Below are 25,000 nucleotides of genomic sequence, written 5' to 3' on the forward strand. Positions count from 1 at the left end.
GTCCTCGTCCTAGAATCTAAAGGTCCCTAGCATCTTGAGCGATTCTGTATTACTGATTAGATTTGCGTCGGGGGTTAGCGGCAAAAGACCAGGCTTCTGTTTACCAAAGGACTAAATAAACCTTGGTTTTTAAAAATAGTAGGTTAAGAAACCCTAACGATCAGTTGTGAGTTGTCCTTAATTTAAAAACCTCTTGTCTTGTCACCAGGGGATAGCCATCCCATTTGACTACGGGAGCCTTTGGAACAATCCACCGCATTCGGAAATGGACCTTTCTTATTCACTGCAACTCTTTGCAAACTTTTGGGGTACGTCACCTTGAAAAGAGTATATGCGATAATGTGAATTGGCAAGGAAAAATCTCACTTCTGGATGCTGGGCGTCGCGTAAAACGGGCAAAGATGGCTTCACCAACACGCCATTGGTTTCCAATGGCAGCCGAACCCGGGTTTCGCTTACCAACGAGGAGGCATTCTTTCGCTAAAGATTAATAAACAACAGGAGGAGCTTCTTCGAATTCATCTATTTGCCGATCTTTCCTTTTTACTACCTGCCTGCACATCTCAGTAAACCCTTATACCAAAACCATAGCCAATGTTCATCGGGGATTATATGTTTTAGACTACGAATGGTGACATATCCCATGGATAAAGTTCTAAGATTTGAGCAATTGGGGCTTGATTAATTTTTAGATTGTTTGAACTTGAGGTGAACGGAAGAAATGGTTACTGATGACGTTTCCTCACCAAAATCCGGTGACGTAAGACGCACTTGAATGAGTGTTTTCAAGAGTGAATTAGATAAGAGTGTTTCTTCTGCTCTGACAACTAATTTTCGCGAGAACGGGTATTCTAAAAATAGACTCATTTGTGACTATGCTCGGGTAGACTGTTCACAGTCCCCTATTTTCCCGTTTGATCTTCGGGATCGAGCACAAACTGCCGTTATCTTTGTTTTTTTTTTTGCAGCGAGCGCAAGCTGGGGAGAGCGACATAACTACCGAGTGGGTGGGGGAATTCCGGGAAGTAGAGGGGTTACGGCGGGAAAATTTTTTTTGGATCCCGACGATGAAAGGGGAAAATAGGGGACTGTGAACAGTCTAATGCTGGGGAGCCCACCCTAACACCTTATTCCAAAATGGCACCATTTAAGTATTCTTTTCTTTGCTTGGGAATTAACCCCTGCTGCCTCGTTCAAGGTTAAATAATCCTTTGAATGCTCAGCTTAAGGAGGCTCGACATAGTTTTTCCTTTTTTCAAAGAAATAAACATATTCTCCCCTTAGATATAGTTAGGGTAATCATATCAAGACGGAATCTGGCCAGGATATTAAGTACCCATTATACATTTCTCACCTCACATTTTCCTTCAAAATACCGTTACCATGGCAACGATATAAGGCATTTCTTTGAGCCTTAAAATTCAGCATAAATTGTGTTTTTTGAGAAAACGGGACGGTGAAATCTTCCCATACAGCGTCATCTGATAATGTTAGAAATAATCTCTAATAGAGCGATTTTCGATTGAGTGTTGAAAGTAATTAGCGAATTGCTTTGGTTTTGCATTACTTCACTCAGTGATTGGTTCAAAGTTCTCGCGCCACTTTTCAACCAATCAGAAGTGAAACCAAAACCTACGGCTTCGTGTAATTACTTCGAGTTTTGATTGGTTTACTGGATTGTCTCCGTCCTTTTTGATTAGTCAAAGTAATTACTTTGGTTCTGGTTTTAAGACACTCGATTGAAACTCGCTCTAAATTTAAAATTTAAAAAAAATCTTAGCTCAGTTTTACACAAAAATCGGTTTTTTGAAATAGGTCTCTAACTTTTTTTTCACCTACGGATTTTTTTTAAATTTAAAAGAAATAAATTTCAAATTAAGTTAAGTTAACATGCAAAAAATAAAAAGAAAAATTACTGTCTGGAAGCAGATATACAAACGAGTAAAGTTGCAAAATGAAGAAAAATGAAGGGGTTACAAGAACAGCATTTACGCATGCGTCACCCGCTCATTCGAGTCCACACACGAGTGGAGCTACAGGCCAACACAAACAGATTTAAGTGACCATCAAATCGTTTGTGCAAAATTTTCGTAGTTTCCGTGAATAGGAGATGTATGTTTATATTCTTTCTAGAAAGGTGAGCGAAATCAGCGGTATTTCTTTATTTCCGGTGAACTATTAATTAAGAATCATGAATTGCGTGTGTGGCTTACGCGCGCGCGCTCAGCTGAAAACCCTTTCGAGCCTCCGAGGCCACAAGGGCTAATTTCCAAGCAAACAAAAGAATACTAAAATCGCGGCAATTTTGGAATTAGTTGTATGCCATAAGAACAGTCTTATTTAATTCACTCTTGGTCTGAAAATGTAATAATACATTCATAATTAATTGAACACTTCTCATGGAGGGGTTTTGAGGCCAATGGATCAACAGAACAGAAGAGCATCTTTTGAGATCTCAACTAGCCTGGAGGCAAACCAGTTGGCTTTACAGCGGTTATCAGTCACACGCGCCTCTAAACAACATTTTTTCACGTATCGAAAGTAAAATTTAGCTGGACGTCAATCAAATGTTTCCATGACAATAGTCCTGTTCTCTTGGCTGCAGTTGAATTTGTCATGGAACCATTTTGATTGACGTCCACGTGAAATTCACTTTCGAAATATGAAAAATGTCATTGAGGGGCAAGTGTGACTCATGATAACCGCTCTAAGTGCAGCCAGGGAGTGCCAGGATCAAGGAGTGGTCAGGACAGATCTTGAATCCGGTATGTCTGGACCTCAAGGCAAGCGCCCTAACCACTGGACGGCATCCTATAATCAGTTAAGGAAATTACATATATAACCTTCAATTCTTTGCGAACCTCTTATGTTCCCAGTCAAGGTGTAAGATTTTAAGTTCGCGCTTGTTGAAATTGCGATAATAGATAATTATGGAAGACAATATTTATGAGCTAAAATTGTGATGTATCAATGTGATTGATTTGCGAGGCCAATGTAGGAGACGTTTTTGCACTTCAAAAAGTCGTTTATTGTTTCTTCGAGTTTGCGTTGACGAAGTCAAAAATCTTGTCCTGCGTTCTTCTGGCCTGCCCTTACTTTGAATTTGCCAGAACATTTATATAATTTAAATCTCCACTGGGAATCACACTTAAAAAAAGGAAAAGTTGCTCATTAGCGACTTCTATTCTTCTTTGTTGCTTCAGGTCCTTTTGAATGGGTTTGTTTGTTCTGATAGTGCAAATCACTCCCCCATGGTGTGGAGATCTTTAGATCGAAGCAATGTTTACGTTTTATTCTCTTGTTTGCAAATTTCTCTTAAGTAATCCTGAGCTCAGACAAAGTTGGTTCCATGATCCGACCAACACACAGCGGGATGACCTCTTGTGCATGCAAATCTACGGAAAGCCATGAGAAAAGCGTCTGTTGTTCGGTCAGTAACCAGCTCTAAGTGAATAGCCCTTGAGGTCATACATGCAAAAATGATAATCTGTGCTTCTTTCAGTGTCTTGCGACTTAGTCGGATCTGTATTGGTCCGAACATGTCTATCGCTGTGCAGGCGAAAGCTGGTTTCTCAATTTCTGCGCGTGTATTTGGGAGCTGGCCCATCAACTGCTGAAGAGGTCTTTGTCGTAACTTGCGACAAACGATGCAATTTCTTGTGAGGTGTTTTACAATGCTCCGCACGCCAATGATCCAAAACGTTTTCCTTAACTCGTAAGTGAGGCTCTTGTAGCCGCAGTGGGCTCTTTTCTCGTGCAGATGTTTGAGAAGGAGGAGTACAATCCTGTGGTTGTGCGGCAAGATGATCGGGTTCCGCATTTCGGCTGGCAATGTGCGAATTTTCTCTAATCGTCCATGGGCACGCAGGATCCCTTGGTCGTCTTTTCGCGCTGTCAATGACTTTCCAACATCCTTTCTGTTCAGGTTTTCTTGAGCCCATTTGTACAGGAAAGTCTCTGATCTTCGAAGTTCTTCTACCGATATTGCTCCTGTTTCTTTTCTCTTTTGGCGTAAATTGTGGACAAATCTTAGAACGTAAGCGAGAACTTTTCTAACTTTTATGAATGAGGAGCATGTTGTTAACAAACTTTCCAGAGTGGGGTTCCTTGGCTTGAAATCAAGCGCAGCTGCAACACAACAGCTCTTTGGGTGTTGTTCTTCTTTTCTGAGACTATTCTTTGGTGTCATGCCTTTCATTTCTTTCAAGATGTCGTGATCATTTCCACACTCAAGGTTTTGATGTTCATTTGATGGAATTTCTTCGTATTCTGTAAATAGGAACGTGGGTCCTTTCGTCCAGTTTTCCAAATTTCCCAAGTCAATACCTCTCGTTAATGCGTCGGCTGGATTGAGATTTGAGGGAATGTATCTAAAGTTGTCAACATCCACAGTTTCTTGGATCTCCGCCACTCTTACTGACACAAATGGTTTGAATTTTCGTGGTGAATTTCTAATCCAAGACAGAACTGTACGGGAATCAATCCAGAAAACTTTCTTGCATGCTTCAATATTAGCAAACTTTAAGGCTTCAATGATGGTACTGAAAATTCTAACTTCTTTAATGGTGCCACCAACGCTTTTACCAGGATCAGGACACAGGCGTAGCTGTTATCTTTGAGTTTCCAGCGTAGGAAGATGACCGAACCGTATGCTTCCTCCCCTTCATCGCAAAAGCCATGAATTTCAGGCATCCCGTCTGCGTCGTCTGGCTTAAGTTTTCGGTTGGTTTCGTACTTGAGGAGGTCATTGAGTACTTGAACGTTCTTCATCCATTTCCATTGAAGATCATCCGGCAGTAGTTCGTCCCAACTACAACCCATACTCCACAGCTCTTGTAAAGCAATTCTCATTTGGATGGAAACTGGGGACACAAATCCCATTGGGTCCCAGAGTTGTGCTACGAAAGCCAGACAGTTTCTCTTGGTTAAGCCTTTGTTCACGGTCTCAATTTCCTATTTCGCGAATGAAATCGTAACTTCAGATTTATCCCATTTGTGCCCAAGGAAGCTGCTGAACTTTTCTTTGGTTTGGTCAACATATTTATGATTAGAATTCCATGCCTTGATTTCAAATTTTCCTTTTGCAAGAATCTTGTCAATCTCTTTCGTAATGCGTTTAGCGTCTTCTCCGCAATGTTTTGGTCCTCCTATGTCTCCACATAAGAGTTTTCTCTTATTTCTTTTGCCGCTTCTGGAAATTCATGTTCTGCTAACTTTGCGAGGGTGTTGACACAACTGATGGCTATGTCTGGTGCGGGCGTGTCTCCAAAATTCAGGCGTTGCCACTGGTAAACCGTCGGCTGACCTTGCGCCTCCTTTCTCCATAGAAATCTGTGGTACACCTGGTCATCAGGGTGGATGAGCACTTGGTTAAACATTTTTCGAATGTCACCGGTGTATGCGAGGCTCTCCCATCTCCAGGCCAAGAGAATTGTTTTGGGGTCGTTTATGTAGTTAGGACCTTTCTCCAAATAGTCGTTTAAGGATAGGTTTTCATGCCCCTTGGCAGATGCATCGAAGACGAGACTTATTTGGGTGGCCCTTTCAGGTGTGAAAACTGCCCGTAAAGGCAAATACCACTCGGGCTCTACGTGACTAATTTTCTCTGGATGAACTTTGGTCACCAATCCTTGTTCTATCAACCTTTCGATTTCTGTTTCTATATTTTTGTAGTAGTTTTTGCGGATGAATGTTTTTTCTGTTGAATACATTCTCTTAAGTGCTATGTCGAAATTGCTCCTTTTGGGCGGTCCAGTTAACTTCCAGGGCATTCGCACTTGAAGTCGACCGTCAACCATCTGTGTTGAACTTGTGACGGACTTGAATGAACTTGACGGTTTTCTTTAAGAGTTTCGTCACTGCAGGTGCAAAGTGCTGTAGGTTTCACCCCCATCAAATCTTGTGTGAAGAGTGTCTTTACGTCGTCTAGGACGCTAATGCTTCCAACATGGACTGACGTCACACGTGATGGATTCACGGAATTTTCACCGAGTTGACCAATCACGTACCATCCAAATAGGTTTCGTTTGGCTACTGGATCTCCACTTTCGCCATTCTTTGAATATAAATCGATGAAAGCATCTTAGAAGTCGGTCCCAATCAGGAGGTCAATAGCTCCCCCAGAAAGGTGAAGATGGTCACTTATAGGCTTTAAATGAGGGAAGCATTCCACTCCTTTTCGTGATAATGTTTTGGCAGAGCTGCATGGTTTCTTGACAGAATACACTTGTAGAAGTTTCTTAACAGCTGTGTTCGCGAGAGACCGCAATACAACATTTAAAATTTCCGATCCCTCTGATCTTTGTTGACCACCAGCAAGATTCATTGTTAGATGTGTTTGCGTTCCTTTCAAGTTAAGTTTCTTTGCAATGGTTTTTGAGAGTAGGCTTGTATTGGAACCGCTGTCCAACATGGCGAGAACTTCATGTTGGTTTCCATTGCTGTCTTCTATCTTGACCTTTTGCACTGGGCAAATGGCGCATCCCCCACGCACATCTGTTACGAATTGTGCCGAGGTATTCTGTGATTCTTCTGTATCGTTTCTTTCTGGTTCTTGACTCTGGGAGGGGTCGATAACCTGAAGTTGCCTGTTCATCGTGACTCGGTTGCCAGATGCGAGAGATCTATTCTGGTTTCTACCGACATTCCGGTGTCCACTCAATGGTCTTGGGGCCTCACTATGTAAAAAACGATGATGTCGTCTGGTGCATTGGTCACATGTAGTTCCATCGGGCTTCCGACATTCATTAGTGTGATAGGTTCTGAGGCACTTGCGACAAAGGTTATGTCTACGCGCAACTTCCGACCGTTGGTCAACTGTTAAAGTCCCTTGGAATATTGGGCAGGCTCTGAGCAGGTGTCTTGTTTGACAGCCCAGGGGGAACAATTCTTCAATGACATCGTTCTCCATTACGTTGCTAGCGGCGCGTTGTTCCTTCCTCTCGAATATTCGCCTTTCTCTACCCGCTCTTGAACGAAGGGTAGCTTCTCTATGCAGCCATGCGATTAAATTGTTTGCATTTTCTTTGCGATGCTCACGAAACATTTCTCGTCCAAATTCTGCGTTATCTTTAGGGTCCAGTTTGGAAAGTAACTGTGACATTACAAACGGAGCTTCACCAGACTTATCTACATTACATCCACTATCATTCATGTCGTTTACAAATGCTGTTATTTTGGTAGCATAGCGCGAAAGTGACTCTGAATCACTTCTTACGGGCTTATAGTCCGTAATGTCCTTCAAAAGGTCATCCATTAGCTTTCTTTTGTTTCCGAATTCGAGATCAAGGATTTCCCAGGCTTGTTCTATTGTTTTACAAGATTTAACCTGATCTGACCACCAATTCTTTGGCAAGGCTTTCCGAAACCTTCGTAATTGTTCGTCATTGTCTTGATTATATTTTTTCATCCAGTGAGTAAATTCGTGTTTCCATGTATTGTATGTTCGCCTTTGGCCATCCCATGAGGGCACCGAAATTTTCTCTAAACCATGACTTTTATCATTTGTTTTGCATTCCAATACTTGGACCATTTCTTTTAATGCACTGTTCATTTGACCAATTGCCAATGCTTGATTTTCCAAGATCTTCCCTTTTTTAGAATACTGCTTTTGATATGTTACGAAACTGGCCGTACATTTCAGATACATTTCTTTAACTTCGACACCAACTTTTTCATGCGCTTTCACAACCGTTTCATCTTCAGAAATTCCGTTCTCGATGATTTTGTCAGAAATTACTTCTAATTGCATCTTTACAGTTCTAAATTTCGTTTCAATTTCCTTGTAAACTTTCTCCAAGGTTTCTAATTCTGGTTCTATGCCGTATACAACTTGAAATTCTTCAAAGAGTTCATACAATGATTTGATTGCAACGTCACGCTTGGCGAGCAATGTGTTAATATCGGCTTTAGGAGGCATGTTTAAATCATAATAGCTTCAACTTCCTTGGCGTTCTTCTTTCTTTTATAATCTTCTCACGTTTTGAAACGTATTTCCTGCAAAATGTACTTCTTCATAGAAACAGCATTCGAATAAGCCAAACAAGTAACGATAAACTTCGGGAACTAAATCATTCGACTTCAGTAACTGATTGCCACACCCTAATACTTGTTAACCGTTCCTCCACAGTTCATTAATCTTGACTCGAAAGGTCTTGAAATCTCTTATACACTCTTTAATTCACTTAGTAATTATTACCTTTTAAGATATTTAAAGGCGTTTCTTGCAGCCATTGCAGTTTATTTGAAATTCCGGTTTCTTCGCCTCCGTGGCGTAAGTGTCTTGCTGTATCCTTGAAGACGTGAAAACGGGTCAAGTAATCTTCCAGGCCTGGTGTGACGAATACTGAGGAAGACTTTTGACTGATTTGCGAGGCCAATGTAGGAGACGTCTTTGCACTTCAAAAAGTCGTTTATTGCTTCTTCGAGTTTGCGTTAACGAAGTCAAAAATCTTGTCCTGCGTTCTTCTGGCCTGTCCTTACTTTGAATTTGCCAGAACATTTATATAATTTAAATCTCCACTGGGAATCACACTTAAAAAAAGGAAAAGTTGCTCATTAGCGACTTCTATTCTTCTTTGTTGCTTCAGGTCCTTTTGAATGGGTTTGTTTGTTCTGATAGTGCAAATCAGTGATGATAGCTGAAATCGGATGATTCGGTGTCAGCCGTGAAACCTGATTTTCAATATACATTTTTCTGACTGTCGTAGTTAAGCTGACAAAGCAATAAAACGTTACTGACTACTTCGCCCACATTATACGACGTGATTAATTTTCGCTGCCTCCAATGTTCATGTCTGCCTCCTCTTCACAGCGAGTTTAAGGACGTTTGCGCCCATTGCTATTGCGCATCTTTTCGCACATGTCACGCACTCGTCATGCATCGTAGACCACGCAGGTAAACATGATGCTAAAGGCGCAAAAATCTTCCACAAGAATGGAACATGAAAGTATGTGGCATCATGGGATAACTGTGGACCCAGGTCTTCTCGGTAATTTCACGCAATGGCGTGACAGTGCGAATAGACAATCGCTTTGAGAACTTCGCAGCGATTTTACTCTCTTGAATGCTCGGTGACCCCCATTTTTCTTTCCGTAGATCACTTCCTTTCTTGATTTTGTCCATTTTAACAAAAAACAAAAAAAATCTGTCCGTGAGAAGTTACAAATATTTGGCCTTTTATGCTCTCGTGCGACCGACGTTTTCTTTCTTAGACTAATATGTATGGTTTTTCAAGGTCTATTTCACCTCAGAAAAAGACATCAGTTGCAAAGGTTAATTTAGTTATATTAGTTATGTTGAACTGAGTACGTTTACCTGATCTAAATTTCACTCATGTAGCTTTTTTATTGTTGACAGTTGTAAGCTAAGATCGTCTTAAAGTAACGCAATCTTCTAAAAATGCACCTCATGATCTCGAAAACGAGCACGGTGACCCCCCATTTTTTTTGCCTTTTTGGCAAAAGTAGATCATTACTTTTCTGCGAGGCAAGTTTAAAAAAAATCTGTACGTGGGAACGTTTTGGGCGCGAACGTCCTTAAGTACATATGAATGAAAACCAAAACTTCGCTCCTAGACTCGCTTTGAAGAAGAGGCAGACATGAATCGTGTGGTGAGTAGTAAGAGCCGTATCCACCACTCCCTCTCACCACCACCCCCCAGGAAAAAAAAACGGTCACACGAAAGGGAATAGGCATGTTTTCATGTATGATACCTTCTTATGTACTTTAGCAGACTTGAGCATCACAACACTTCCAGCATGGCGAACAACCGAGATGGAAATGCTAGTTCTTATGTCGGGGCAAGATTACGAATAAAAACTGGCGAAGGCGAATACGAGGGGACGGTGCACACTATTGACGTGGTGAAACGAAAGCTTACGTTGACTAAAGGTAAGCAATTTAGTTCATTTTCGTGCAAGCCCATTGTACTTCTAATTCTTTTCCATTGTTATCGAAAAACGAATCACCCTGACGTATGCGATAGCTTGGATTTTCTCCAAAATCTACCGGAAGTCGCATTTCCACCATGTTTAAGTTGAGTGCTTACTACGTTATCTTTTGTTGCACAATGGTGAGACCCCTGGTCTTCACCATTAGCACTTGGGATCAATGAATCGGTTAGTAACGTTTGTCCTGTTCCCAGATTATGAAGTAGTATGTTATTATCGACATCTACATCTACGTTTTCAGCACTCGGCAAAGTCCCTTTTTGACTTATGGATGTTTTTGCTGACGTGACCTCATCTATCATAAACCTTCAGACAGACGTAACGCCAATCCGGCCACTTCTGTTGGAGAGAACAGGACAGTTACAACACAGGGGACTGCATCCCCTACTCTTCCCGAATAGTGTGTGGGTTCTTGGACATCCCACGGGGAACTGTATGAACGTCCAGGATATTTGTAAGAGGGGGCCTACGGTTATTGTCCTTATCCTTGTCCGAAATTATGAAGGCAGCACTTTCTCCTAAGGTATTTTAAGATCCTGAGCATTGATCCAGCTGAGTTTCGAACCCCAACCTCCCATTTGACAGCCTTGTGGTCAACTAACTGAGCCACCTTCATCATCTTTGAGATCCTCATTAGCATTACTAATAATTATTGAGGAAATGATATATGAAATGGATCATCTATGAACTGTGGATATGAAATCAAGTGAAGCTATTATGATCCTCGCAGTTATGAACACAATTTTTGCAATTGCGTTTACTAGAGAAGCCTGAAAAATTCAGGACTTCAACAGGGTTTGAGCCTGTGACCTTGCGATACCAGTGCGACGCTCTAACCATCTGAGCTATGAAGCCATTGACGTTGGTAGCTGGTCATTTGTGGGTTCTAATGTTCCTGTGAGGAATGAATTCATCAACGATGAAATGATACTGTATATGAAATGGATCATATATGAATTGCAGATATGAAATCAAGTAGAGCTATGATCCTCGCAGTTATCAACGCAATTTTTGCAATTGTGTAGAGAAGCCTGAAAAATTCAGGACTTCAACGGGGTTTGAACCCATGACCTTGCAATACATGTACCTCGCAATACCAGTAGACCGCCTGCTGGTCATGTTCCGGAGAGTCCTCTAGCCTTAAAACATCCAATCGACAGAGTTCTTCATAATCAATATGATTTGTTTGGGTGAGCAGCATTTTGGAGTGATCAATTTCTCCCCCTGGCGACATAATGGGCCACCCAATTTTAGTTTTCTCCACAACTGGTTCTCCTGGACGACAGATTCGAGGTCTTTCTGTTGTTTTGATAGCCGCATATTCACTGGTGCCCAAGATAAGGTGGACTGGCAGGTGAGGTTTGGAATCACTGTCGTCCATATGGACTCCCTGGAGGTGAATGTACAATTCAATCATCTTCTTAAAATTTGGATTGTCAACCATAAGTAACTCCTTTCATTCCATTTTAGTGACATCAACCTTTAACTCTGTGCTGCTATCTACTGCTTGTACGGTAATTGACGAAAGCTCCAATTGCCGTGTTGTAGACCCAAGCAAATATTTCGGACTTCTTAGGTACATGTGCGCTTAGGAATCTTGTTCAAAAGTGCTTCTGAGGGGTAAGAGCTCCCGGCTCCAGTGTCAAGGAGTGCCAGACACAGAATTCCCTCCACTTTCACTTTGACAATCGGGTAAACCACACATTCTTTGTTACCGGTAGCCGTTGCAGTCAAAAGTTGATCTCCCTGGGTGCAGATAGATGTATGGTGTCTTTTACCACATTTCTGGCATCTTGACCTACTCCTGCAATCGGCCACACAGAGCTTAGTTCCAGTGCAATTGAAGCGCATTCCCTTTTGTGCCAGAAATCTCTTCTCGTTGCTACCATCTTCCCCCAATGAATTGATATCTCTCCATTTTTTTGGAGCTAAAACTAGATGAGGTAAATCCCAGTCTTGCCACCCTGCTTCGCCTCTAACGAAATCAACCTTAATCCCTTTAAGTTTGTCGAGGTCTAACGCTCCTTGCCATCCCATTTACTCACTCTAATTTGCCCAGAGTTTCCAGCGATTGTACGTTGTACAATTATAAGGTCTTGTAGAAGGCGTTCACCCTCTTTGGATCGGGCCTTGTAATGACAGGGAGCTCCAAAATGTTGCGGACATAGGCGTTGATAATTTCACTGGTTTTGCCATATTCTCCCTTGAGTTTGCTCTTCCCTCTCACATAGCCTTTGCTGTTGAGCGGCAATCCATTGATGCATGCTCACGTTCCTTTTTCAGCACAGGCTGAAAAAATTATATTGATTACATGGATTTTTCATCCCATTTGTCTGGGCTGAAAATCCTAGCCTGGTTTCAGAAACTGGGCTAGGATTTTCAGCCTGGGCTGAAATGCAATGACTGAAATGCTGAAATGCATCAATTGACTCCTGGGAGTGAAAACTTAGTAGATTTTACTCTGTCTAACACAAGACAATTTTACTCGTCATTAGGGGACAGTTTAGAAGTTAATGGGTTAGCAAGCTCTACATCCACTCCGAAACTATGTCCCTGTTAACCCATCCACTCCTGGGCAGGGAATGAAATGCAGTAGGTATTACACCATGAAAGGGCCTGATTACATGGAGAATTTCAGCTGGGGTTCTGAAAGAAGTCCTCTTAAAATTAATTTAAAAGTGGCGATTACATGGAGAAGGTTTCAGCCCTGGGTGAATTAAGTAACAGTTCATATTAGACATGTGTTGCATTTCAGATCTGCATCGTTTGCTATCATTATAGTCATCTCATGTCTTTTGTTAGTTGTTTGCTGTAGCACTGGGAGTACGCTTCATGGTTTCCATCATTTCTTTGGTCATGAGCTGAATAACTGTAAGTAAGCAATGTCAAAATTTATCTTATTTATTATCCAACTGTTTTAGTTATTGTACAAAAACAAAATGCAAGAAACGAGTACAAATATCCCACAATATTGTACACTGTACATTATTTGTACACTTGGTTATTGTATGGTAGAGATTTGGTTTGACTAGTTTAGTTGCTGACTTTGCCTTGTACGCACAAATCTGTCACACATTCTTGGTTGTTTACGATTCATTTCCTAAAAATTTAGTGGAAAAAGGTTGGATAATAAGTAGTTTATTAGATGTTTTGGTGTGTAGTATCGCTGAATATTGCTACATGTACTCATTGGGGCTGTTATTTTTTACACTACGAACTCCTTAGTTGAAAATGAATGCATGTTTTTGAAGTTCTTTCCCTTTACTTTCATAAAAATAGAGGAGAACTATATTTTCTTCCTCATCCACTTGAATAGTGTGGACCTACGGGGAAACGGCCAGAGATTATATTTCACAAAAACCACCCTCCAGAAGATGAGCATGAGGGCTATGAGGGGCAATGCGCTAACCAAATAAAGATGACACCAGCTTGAAACTTTGTTGCCATGCTCGAGAAAATTTTTTTAAAAATTAAAACCTTTCATGATTCGATCAATCTACCCTGGTCCCAGAGGTTTTTCTTGATCCACGAGACAGCGCCGAAGCGGCGAAGCAGCGAAGATGAGTCACGAAGCGGCGAGAGGAGAAAAACCTCTGGTTACCTTGGACTCAAATCTCACTTTCATGCAGATGCCAGGGTCAGGATCTGACCCTCAAGCTCAGATTGGTTGATATTTTTTTCTTCTTGCTGCTTCGCCACTCTCTCATTGCTCACGAAAAACTTCTGTGACCAGGGTATGATCGGTCCTGTCTTCGGTCCAGTCCTTCCTCAACAGGTCATACAAAAACGTGACAAACAAAATTTTCCAAGAGCTTCACAACATCACATCAATAATAATTATTTTACTCATTTAGATCATTGGTGACCCCTATTTTTTAAAACACAAATCACTTAATACTCTTCTTACAATCTACAAAATGTGATGAAATGAAAAAAATCACATTGTCAGAAGTTATCTTTTTTTATAATTATTTTTCTTTCCTTGTTTTGTGAATTCCGGATTTGGTTATGTTGCCGGTAAAATCCGTTCTCAGGTTGAATCTGTTTTTTACTTAGGTTAAAGTGGTGATCCTAATTTAAAGCACCTATCAACCCCCCAAAAAGGATTGGAAACACCTCTACCTTCCCTCAAGCTCTGTCTTACGCATCTCAACACATCTTCTTAATGTTTCGTATCATCTTATCGGTTTATGTACTCATACACTTATCCATTCAGCTTTAAAATAACAACTCAGTAAAGGAACAAAGAACTGTACTATGCACTTACCTGTACTCGAACTAGGATCCTCCAAGGTGTATAGTTCTGTGTCTTCGCCACTACACTACGGTGACGAACACGCTCAACCCATCAAAGTTCTTTTCATTGTTTACTTTTCTATTCAATCTACTTCAATTCATCTGAGTGCATATTCAACCCAGGAAAAATGAGGTAGAGTGCATATTCAACCCAGGTAAAAACGGATTCAACCTGAGTCCGGATTTTACCGACAACAGTTACAGCGGGTAGCACTTGCGAAAACGCTCGTAGCGGATTAACTTTACTGTTTACGGCATCCCTAGCCGCATTCAGTTATCTAAAAATCCCACTCCTATATTTCTGTGAACAGAAACCTTCACTCTAACATTTTATTAATTTTAATTATGATTTTCAACAGATGAGCAAATGAGGCTACATCTCGTTCTGATCACCCATCTATCGAAATTAACTTAAAGGCATTTTTCCCTTGCCTTTTTCTCCGAAACAATTTCAGTGACCCCCCAATTTTTTTTCATTTTTGAAATAAGCAATCTATGACCTAACTTCTGGCGAGAAACAAAACAAATTTCAATGTGGGAAGATTTTCACGTGAACATCCTTGAATCAAGAAGATGAGAAGAAAAATGTTTCAACATGTTTCTATTTTTTCCTTACTTTTGACTCAGTTTCAGTTTAAGCTCAAATTATTTTCCAAGTGATTTTGATTGTTTTTTTTTTTTCATTAGTGGAGCTACTGGATGAACCAAAAGACAACAATACAAACAGCCAACCAACACGGTAGGCATATACCGGTAGTATTCCTTTGTTGCAAAGACTAGATTAAAGTCAGACTTTATGTTAACCCTAGCCTTTGACACCCAAACTGTCCTGGACCGGCCAGACTTAGTATTTTACTTTGTCTAACACCAGACGATTTTATTCATCAATGGGGAACCCCTGGGAGTCAATGTGTTAATGTATTATGTGACAAATATTATTAATATGTTTTGGAGTTGTGCAATTATAGTGCCACATCTATCATGTACAGAATGTGTAATGTTATAGGGACTTCTCTTCTCTTGTTAACATGGCACTCAAAAGTGTGATCTTACTGTACTTCTGTCCCAAAAGAGAAATACAACTTTGATGACCTTGTCAATGTTTGTGTGACCCAGGGCTTGAAATTAACTTTTTTGCTCAGGTGCCAGCTGGCGACTAATGGGGAAAATTTGGTCACCAGATCATAAATTTTGGTCGCCAACTTTGCATGCGAGGAAAGTCATAATAATTATTATTAAATAGCACAAAAAAAACATAACAGCACGAGAAAAATCTCTAAAGCCATTGTTGTTTTTGGCTTAGTTTGGCGATGGTGTCCTTTAAGGTTATTTGAAATGGAGCAAAGCACAATCCATGTTTTCCATAGCAAGGCAAACATGGGTCCTTTATCCTTGCTTTTCACCTCGATCTTCAAGAAGTAGTTCTTTATTCTCCTACAGCTTGCGTGGCAAGCAACTTACCTTTATCGCGACTAAACGCAATACTATAATTACTCGGCCTAGGCCCCCACACAACCACAATGCTTGTACCAGTCTCCGAGATAAAATAAAAAGGGGCGGCTCGCATACGGTTTCAGTAGCCTCTAGAGTCAGAGGAATTGAACTTGGTTTCTTAACGTACTTTTCTACCGATATTTATCTCCATTTATTAATCACCTTGGGCAGTCAAATTTTCAGGTGTTTTCTTTCTAACAGAGGGGACAAGTTCTCCAACCCACTTTACGTTAAGGGTACAGGTTGCTTTTTGAAGGTTCCATGCAAATTTCAAACTCATTGTGCGGTGTCCAGGTTCATTATCAATATGTTATCAAGCTAGTTCCAAGGAGGTCCTTCGGTAATATGGCTAAATCTACATTTTAAGCATTCACAACTGACGATGGATTTAAATTTTCAATTAACCTTCTTGCCGAATCTTTGTCTTCCGGGCGTAAAATTCACGTAACCGGCAAGAAGCAGACGGTGTTTAAGTGCGCCCACGACCCCATGAAGCCGCTGAAACAATATGACGCCTAGTAAACACGGTGATCGTAGTATCGAATTACATTTGTGCTATTAATTAACAATGTGAGAAACCAATTTTCTTGTAGTATTTATACATTATTTTAATGGAGTAAGAAAGATGAGTCGCGTCCTAGCTACATGTACCAGTTCCGAACGATTTCATCGTAAAAGATTCAAAAACAACAGTTGTCTACTGTTTATCCTGGGTTATCAGACAAAACGTGATTCGCCAGCTGGCGACCAGTGCTGAAAATCTAGTCTCCAGCACTCAATTTTTGGTCGCATTAGCGACCATTGAGTCGCAATTTCAAGCCCTGGTGACATTGACAATTTGCCTACATCCACTTTAAGAAACCTTTAACTCATTGACCCCTTGGAGCAAGACTTATTATTAGATTTTACTCTGTCTAATGCCAAGCAATGTAACAGTTACTCGTCAATGGGGACAATTTAGGAGTCAATTGGGTTAAATGGCAATTTGATGAGATAGTCAAATAGATCAGTACCGTTAAACCCTTCCTAGCATAATGAAAGTGAACTTTTATTTTCATTGTAACCCATTCATTTTCAGTATAGTATATCTGTTTTGGTTCAATCTTTTAAATCCTGGTTTGGTATTTATTTTCCTATGTTTCAGATTATGATAATGAACATCAGACAAAGAAAGATCAAAATTGAACCACAACATATCCAGCAATTAAAAATAGTGTTATTGGATTGTGCTCAAGACCACAGTACTTATTTCTGAATATTATTATTTTCCTATGTTTCAGATTATGATAATGAACATCAGACAAAGAAAGATCAAAATTGAACCACAACATATCCAGCAATTAAAAATAGTGTTATTGGATTGTGCTCAAGACCACAGTACTTATTTCTGAATATTATTATTTTATTTTGCTTAGGGATAAGAATAATGATGACACGAAAGAAAATGAAGATCTGCCAAAAAAGCAGGGAGAAAGTTTGAGTACCGATCAGAACAGGCCAGCATTAAGGAAATCGAGTGTGGGATCTGTAGATAGCACAAACCGGGGAATTAGAAAGGCATTTCTCGATGCTGGCATTGGCATTAACTCAAAATTAGGAGTAAAGAAAACAGAAGTTTCAAGTGGATCATTATCTCGAGATGCCAGTGACGAGGGCAATAGACTGTTGAAGAAAACTCCTATTCAAGCTGAAAAATGTAAGTACACTGAATCATCCTTTTTAAGCCTTCGTCTAAACAAGAGGGGAAGTTGGGGGAATTCAAGAAAGCTATGCAAACCCTCGACTTTGTCTCGGTTTTTCATAACTGTCGTGAATTCTTCCAACTCACTAAGTGTTTAGATGAGGCTATGTAAACACAGAAAAAGTCCTCTGTTGCAGTAATAAAATATTTCTCAAAAATAATTCAACAAAAAATGAAGGAAAATGCACGAAAGGGAGTGGGTGGAATTCAAGAAAGTTATGCAAACCCTTGACTACACCTCGGATTTGTATAACTCTCGAGAATTCTCCCAACTCCCCAAGTGTTTAGGTGAGGCTATGTAAAGACGGAAAAAGTCCTATAACTTGCTTTAATAAAATATTTCTCAAAAATAATTCAACAAATGAAGGAAAATGCTGGGGTTTTTTTTACTTCTTGATTGAAACAGATTTTCTTGACACATGCTCATGTTTCCTACCAGCCAATCAAAACACTCATCTGACAACACATAGCCAATCAAAATTTGTGCAACGTCACAGTCCTGTTTAGTACATACTCTCATCTAAACACAGCTATTGACCAATGAGAGTGCATATTTTATCCTAGTGTTGGGATTGTTGTCATCAACAAATCAATTCAGAACAGACACAGTGTACATGTACGGTCTCGGGGTTTCTTTATTCCGTCAGTGACTTGGTTAACAGTGAGATGCTGTGAAATTAAGATGTACAGTGGAACCTGGCCTTACAGCCACCTATTAATTTTGGCCCAGCAAAACGGCCATACATTTTCTTATAGAAAACCCGCGTTAATGCGGTCACCCGTTAATACGGCCAACGGCCACAAATTATTTTAAATCCCAAACAGAAGAATCCTTTATAATTTCACCCCATTAATAGAAAACCAAAATGCCTGTAACACACTAATTTCATTGACCATTGTAACTACCACGGTGATTGAACAGCCGATTTACTTTACAAAGTACTGTCAGCAACACTCCCCCCTGTTTTCATTACAAACATAATCTTAACACTTAGTACTGTAACATCCAGGACCCAGTTGTTCAAACAATGGATAGCGCTATCCGCTGGTTAAATCACTATCCATTGGATAAGTAATAGTGAAACCAATTGCGCTATCCAATGGATAGCGATTTATTCGGTGGATAGTGTTATTCACTTTTTGAACAACTGGGGCCAGTAAGTCAAATTTCGAGGGATTAAGTAATTGCGCTTTCATCAAAAACACGATTGATACTAAAGTCTAAAGTTTGGTTGGGTAATTACAGCGGCTTCCATTTTTTAGAAGCATAGTAAGCTGGGCCTGTTCTTGTTTTGATTTAGGCTCAGAACGTACAGTACTCTTAACAAGTATTTTTAAGTGTTTTACCTACTGAGCGAAGTTTCAAGTATTTTATTGCAATTACTGTTACAGTACATACATTCCAGACCTGCTGTTTATTAAAGTTAATGTCGCAGTTCCCGCGGGTATTTATAGTTGAGACACACTACAATCAAGAGACAATGTTGGCGTAAAGGGGGGGAAACCGCTCCACGATCGGCGCAACAGACGACTTCCATAGCGTGACTAAAAGCCTGAACTTATCTCCCCAACACATGAGGCGAACCGTGCCGGATCAGACAAGTTGTAGGCCGGTAAAAGCCAAATAATGATATACAAGCCTAACTTTCCACGGCACTACAAGCTAAATCTCCGGCCAGCGTCGTGCTATAATGGACTACGAGCCGACTCCGCCGCCACGTGCTGGATCGGACAAGAACAAAGGCAGATAGAGAGCGTAAAATGGCATAACATGAAAACCACCGAAGCTTTGGGAAGTCGCTGCGAGACTTAACCGCCACTGATACGTGCAAAGCATGTATCCCCCCAAGCGCAAACTAAGCAGTAACTAACTATAGTGGTAACGAAACGACAGCCATACGCGGCGCAGCTGACAGTAAAACGTTGCGAGGCATGCAAATGTAAAGCTGGTAGCAATCCGATGACCAGCAACCTAAGACCTTAATTAACCAGTCCGGCAAGGCCGCTGCAGCTGCTGTAGATGCGGCGCCGATGCGAAAACTGTGCCCTTTTAGCGACTTGTAGGGGAGACCGGCATGTCGAGCCGCATCCCTAAGAAGGTTAACAACGGCAGACCTAGTAAGCAAACGACCTGAGTGGAAATAGAAAAGCGGCCCGTGCGGGCGGGCGGCCAAAAAATAATTACGCAAAGCAGTAACTGCGCAAATTGGTGAAGGGGAACACGCAATAACCAGCGTGTGGGCCTGACGATAAGTGTCTGTCTTAGAAGCTTTAAGGAGAACGGACATTTGCTGCGGGCAAGCCTGACTAGGATGAAATGATACACAGTCGGCAGACAGATCAAACCGGGGGCGAAACTGGGAGATCCCGTAATAGGTAAATTCGCTACAACAGAGGAAGGCAAAGAAGGCTAAGGTGAAGGCAGCCCATATCATAGTGAAGTCCCGCTCCCCTAACCAGGTACGAAGAATTGGTTGGATTGCTGCTAACACAACAGGTGTGACGGGTTGGTGAAGGATATGAGACTTGCCCTGGAAACGAAGAATGCCCCGTAGCACCTTTTGCAAGAGAAGTTTTCCCTGAACAAGATCACAGTGGCCACAGGAAATGTGTAAATTATGAACTGCAGAGAGATACAATTTTATAGTACTATGCTTAACTGTTCTAGCGAGGTACGAGGCGAAATAAATAAGCGTCCCCTCAGAAGCTGGGAGTATGTCCCCGTCGTTTGACATAAGTCGATTCATAAGGCAAAATTGGAGGAAGCATTTTTTCTTGTTTTGATTTAGGCTCAGAACGTACAGTACTCTTAACAATTATTTTAAGTGTTTTACCTACTGAGCAAAGTTTCAAGTATTTTATTGCAATTACTGTTACAGTACATAGTACATTCCAGACCTGTTGTTTATTAAAGAGAAAAGTTGTTCTGGAAGTACGAATGCCATATTTGTCATTACGGCCCTTTAGTCATGAATTTAACCCTACCCCGGTAATACAGCCACCCTGTTAATGTGGCCAAATTGTTTAGGCCTGTTGATGACCGTATAAACGGGGTTCCACTGTATTCGAGATTAATGAAACCATAATGGTAAAATTCATGGGTTAGAAATTAGGTTATTGTGGAAAATATGAACAAGGTTTGGAACTACTTGTAATACTCACCAAGTCCATCTTGTAACAATCAGAAAAAACACTTGTATACAGAGGGGCCTGGTGAATATCAGTTGCTTGACAAAGTGCTGGATTGTCAGTTTCCGTCGGCAACAGGGATTCATTAATAATGAGGAGAGATGCCTCAAGATATATTGCATTTTCTTTGTCATGATTAATTGCGGTTTAGATTTGTCTGACATGCTCTCGGATGAAGAAGAGAAAGAAAATATGAGCCCTGGCCAGGTACCAGCAACTGCTGTTATTGATTCCTTTGGGGATGCCTTCGAAGAAGCGGTAAGTGTTTAGTTCTGTAAATCATGTTGTGAAGTATAAATTTTTCAATAAGAGAGTTTTTTTATAAGATTGGGAGTACCAATAGGTAGCAAAATTTCAGGAGTTCATGTAGACGCAGAAAAGACGACAAGTGCCGATTAGGCACACCTTCCAGAGGGGTCCAGGGGCTTGCTCCTGTGTGCAATGTTTTAAATTTGGTCCTCTTAAATTGAATTTTCCACATTTTGAAGGAAAGTTGTTTTGCTTTTTCACGAAGAGAGCTAGGTGGATCCAAGGCTCTTGTTGTTTGGTGCATCTTTCTCATGTCTCATAAAATTTGGGGTGATATTATATATCTCAATGTTAACCCTGTCACTGCTGAGGGGCTTCCCCATTGACGAGTAAAATCCTCTGGTGTTAGACAAAGTAAAATCTATAAGTGTCAATTTGCATTTTTGGCGGTGAAAGGGTTAATTAAAAGTAGGCAGCAAGTTTAAGTGAAATAGTTGTCAAGTTTTGTCGGGTACTGGCCCATATTGAAATAATTCCTGGATTTGCTATGTTTTTTGGTTAAACCTTTGGCACCACTTACATGTAACATTTTCTATTCTGGCTAATGCCAGATGATTTTGTCAGTCATTGGGGATGCCCTTAGATATTAAAAGTTTGATTGGTCTCCTGTCTTTAAAAGCACCTCAAAACTTTAGTTTCAACTAATAGATATCAGTAAAGTAAATAAAGAACTGATTTTGCACACCTTAGGTAGACTAGCCACTTTTAACAATATGTCTGCTTGCCTAGTTCTTTTTTTAAATCTGAGAAAGCATTGCTTGCCAAAATCTGGTCTGAGCGGCTGCAATCTTAACCAGCCAAGCTCATTTGAAAAACGTCATACCGTATTTATTAATGGTCCAGATCATTAATTTTGTTAGGATGAAGAATTCTTGTCTACATGCAAATGTTTACGTTGCCTTGAAAAACAGATTCAGATTTGACTGTTCCAGGTTTATTGTATGTTTAATTTTTTGAGTAAAAAATAATATGCCATTGCTGACAGGAACCTTCATTTTGAATTTAAAAGAAAAATCCCTTGTTAGGAGCCAATTATATGAGCTGGACTGGCCTGGTTAAGCAGTCTGGCTCGTTTAGCCAAGATCCTCGCACGTCTGAGCCCGGTTAGCTAGGATTGTGGCATTACGATGTCGGGATCCTGGCTGTGATTTTTCCGTGTTTACCACTTTACTCCACTTTCGAGCAAAAAGCCCAAAGAATTGTCGTTTTTATGTTTAAATAAAGGATAGCAAAATCTTAAGGCTTCTTTAAATTGTAGAATGGCGAATTTTAATAACACTTTAGTGAGACAAATGTCTCTCCACTTCTTCTTCTTCTTCTTCTTTTTCTTATCATTCTTTTTTCACGTGGCATATTCTAAATTTAGCCCAAGCCAGGCTGCCTCACCTCATGTCGAGGTTTAATACCGCGCTGAAACTGATCCCAGCAAACCTGACCAGCACGGCTGACCGGGCTGGCCTGGCTCATGTAATTGGCCCCTTGTGTCTCTTCTATATTTATTTTTATTGTTAAATGAGGTAGCTTCATTGAATAATCAGTTTTTTGTAACTTTTGATGAACAAATTGTTTTATTATGACCAGGTCAAGTTTGTCAGCAAACAACGGGTCATTGGAATTGGGTGTGAAGGGGTCAACATAGGCAGATACGGAAAACTTTGTTGGCTTGTTGTAAGTAAAAAAATACATTTGACCCACTTACTGTAATTTAACAATCCAGTTTGTGTTTTAATAGGCATCTTAATAAAATTGTTTTAATCACCTGCAGCTTAGATATAGTTCACCTTTCTTCTCACAACAAACCTGGTTCAAGGGCTGACATTTAGTACTTAAGTACAAGCTTTACATTTTAGAAGCCTAAAATTGGAACAAACAAAATAATATTATTATTGATGCAAACTTACAGTACAGATCTGGTAACAAGACTGTGAAAGATGTTTGTTGATCTCCTTTTGATCAAATTGATCGTCAAATTGAGTAATGAGGGAAAGAATGAGAAGGGTTTGCGAATTAAAGGCATATCCAAGGATCAAGAGTATATAAAATAATGTGGATATCATATCATGATGTCTGAAACAGTTGACTCGGTCATAATCGAATTTGTTAGCAATTAACGTTTTGTCCAATTATTTATTTTCAAGTCAAATTATCCAGCATTTAAATTTGCATCTATTTCTACCCATTTCTGGCCCTCTGATTTTCGGCTCAGCTTCGCTTGCATTTTACCTTTTGTTGAAAGGTATAAGGCCCAAAGGGCCGAACGTTTTTGGCGACTCAAATACTTGAGCTGGGGACCAAATCTGAAAACGTAGGGGCCAGCTGGACCCTAGGTTTTTTCCTGAAAGTCAATCACTGCCTCAACATTAGGACAGCAATAGATTTGAAAAAGGAAACAGAAGGCCTCAAGAATGCTGTTTCGTATACAACAGAGTGTTGCCTGCTAAATTAAGCTGGTTTGAAATTTCAGGTTGGTTGTAGCAAGGTTATTTACCTGTTTGACATCCTTGTTCTTGGAGCTTCTTGTTTTGATGAAGGGCTGCAGGACATTCTAGAAAGTGGTGATATCCTGAAGGTATGAGATAACGAGAATATGTTACTATAATTTAAATCGTTGTAACATTTTGGTGAAGTCCCTCACTCTTGGAATCTGGAAGACAGGTTTTACGTGAAGGCACCTTAGTTCTTTGACCTCAGAGGCTGTAGAAATAAAATTTATATTCTGAATGCCTTGAAAGGAGGCATGTTGTGAAACAACTGCCTGGTGAAACCACTGCGTGATCTGCTCAATACAGTGGGGTGAGCTAGACCAACTCTCAAGGTGTTGAAATGACAGAAGCGAAACTGCTGGCATAGCTGTCAAGACTTCAAATCAAAAGAATTTAGTCTCCATGGGTAAGGATGAGAAACGATAGGGCTTAATAATACCAAAGCACATAAAATGCTAGTCCGGGTAGCTGACGGGATATTTTATGGTGGAATTATTTGAACACACACAAATGAATCTTTTGTTTGGCCTCGAGTGGAATGGTGATGAGTATTTGGGGCTTCGCCACTCGTGAAAATTCCTCCCACTTCGAGACACTGATGCTCATGATAATTTGACAAAAAGCTAAACAAAATCGAAGATGATAATAACTGGGGTTACTAAGAACCTGCCAAAAAGGAAGAAAATTAAGGACTTGATATGGCAGGCATATTTTGCGGAGTGCTGAATGCCCAATGGTTCTCTTTCAATTATGGTAGTGCATTTCTGCAGCAATTAGGTCTAAGCCCTGATTTCTAAAATGGTTAACTTTAAGTTGTTTTAGTTATTACATTGTATCATCAAAATACCGATTTCAGTATGATGTTTGAAGGGTTCGTGCAACTCCTTGAAGTCCTTGAAAAGCCCTAGAATTTAATTTTGGACTTCACAGGCACTTGAAAAGCCCTTGGGAAAACAAGATTTTGTGGAAAACTGCTTGAAAAGTCTTTGATTTTTGCTTGGGTGAAAATTGTTGAGATTGCATCATGCTAAGTTAAAAGAGACATTTCAAAAATCTGAGCCCAAAACTGACTATTAGTGAAACATTAAAACCTAAAATTAAAATGTCTATGGTGCACTTGCTGGATGTGGTAAGGAATATCAAAGTAGGCTTTTTCAGCAAAGAAAACACTGAAACACTATGTATGGCATAGAAATCTTCTTATAAAGACTCCTTGAAAACTCAATTTTTGGCTCTTGAAAACTCCTTGAATACTCCTGGAATTTTATAGAGAAAATCCAGCACAAACTCTGTGTTTGGCATTTGGGGTTCAGCGTTCTGCAAACTACCCCTGCGGTTCTTTATACAGGATTACAAATGTAGAGGGTTTTGTGGCTCTGACCTGAATACAGAAAGATCATTGGCTGCAACCCTCATGAATTATTGATGTACTTCATAATTGCATTCATCTTCCTAAAGCTGCTCCTATGGTGTGATGTTTTTGACAGGTAATCCACGACTGTCGACAAGTCAGTGATGCCTTGTTTCATCAGTATCG

At 40.3% G+C, this 25,000-nt stretch overlaps 3 protein-coding genes across 3 annotated transcripts in view; 1 reads left to right on the top strand and 2 right to left on the bottom strand.

Moving 5' to 3' along the window:
• Positions 1 to 3,331: 3,331 nt before the first annotated feature.
• Positions 3,332 to 4,881, bottom strand: LOC138017638 (uncharacterized). The gene is made up of 2 exons (XM_068864668.1): positions 4,556 to 4,881; positions 3,332 to 4,451 (listed from the first exon to the last, which is right to left on the bottom strand). The coding sequence occupies exons 1-2, from the start codon at positions 4,879 to 4,881 to the stop codon at positions 3,332 to 3,334; spliced, it is 1,446 nt and encodes a 481-aa protein (XP_068720769.1).
• Positions 4,882 to 5,147: 266 nt separating this feature from the next.
• On the bottom strand, positions 5,148 to 5,798 carry LOC138017639 (uncharacterized). Its single transcript, XM_068864669.1, has one exon. It carries the CDS (start codon positions 5,796 to 5,798, stop codon positions 5,148 to 5,150), a length of 651 nt encoding a protein of 216 aa, XP_068720770.1.
• A 3,927-nt stretch (positions 5,799 to 9,725) lies between these two features.
• The window catches only part of LOC138015799 (uncharacterized), a 24,625-nt gene continuing 9,350 nt past the window's right edge, over positions 9,726 to 25,000 (top strand). The window contains exons 1-8 of the mRNA XM_068862910.1: positions 9,726 to 9,892; positions 12,754 to 12,822; positions 14,935 to 14,986; positions 17,157 to 17,437; positions 20,823 to 20,929; positions 22,562 to 22,648; positions 23,445 to 23,549; positions 24,951 to 25,000. The exon at positions 24,951 to 25,000 is cut by the window's right edge and continues 31 nt beyond it. Coding sequence (XP_068719011.1) covers positions 9,760 to 9,892; positions 12,754 to 12,822; positions 14,935 to 14,986; positions 17,157 to 17,437; positions 20,823 to 20,929; positions 22,562 to 22,648; positions 23,445 to 23,549; positions 24,951 to 25,000 — 884 coding nt within the window. The 5' untranslated portion in view covers positions 9,726 to 9,759. The remainder of the gene's footprint in view (positions 9,893 to 12,753; positions 12,823 to 14,934; positions 14,987 to 17,156; positions 17,438 to 20,822; positions 20,930 to 22,561; positions 22,649 to 23,444; positions 23,550 to 24,950) is intronic.

This window comes from Montipora capricornis, chromosome 9, assembly GCF_036669925.1.
Source record: "Montipora capricornis isolate CH-2021 chromosome 9, ASM3666992v2, whole genome shotgun sequence".
In the NCBI taxonomy this organism is placed as follows: domain Eukaryota; kingdom Metazoa; phylum Cnidaria; class Anthozoa; order Scleractinia; family Acroporidae; genus Montipora; species Montipora capricornis.

Bases quoted from the DNA above. Each gene is read 5' to 3' on its own strand.
- LOC138017638 (XM_068864668.1), bottom strand. From the start codon at position 4,881: ATGGGATTTGTGTCCCCAGTTTCCATCCAAATGAGAATTGCTTTACAA. The intron at 4,452-4,555 runs GTTAGAATTTTC...GTCTTGGATTAG, and splicing joins TTGGTGGCACCATTAAAGAA to AAATTCACCACGAAAATTCA.
- LOC138017639 (XM_068864669.1), bottom strand. From the start codon at position 5,798: ATGGTTGACGGTCGACTTCAAGTGCGAATGCCCTGGAAGTTAACTGGA.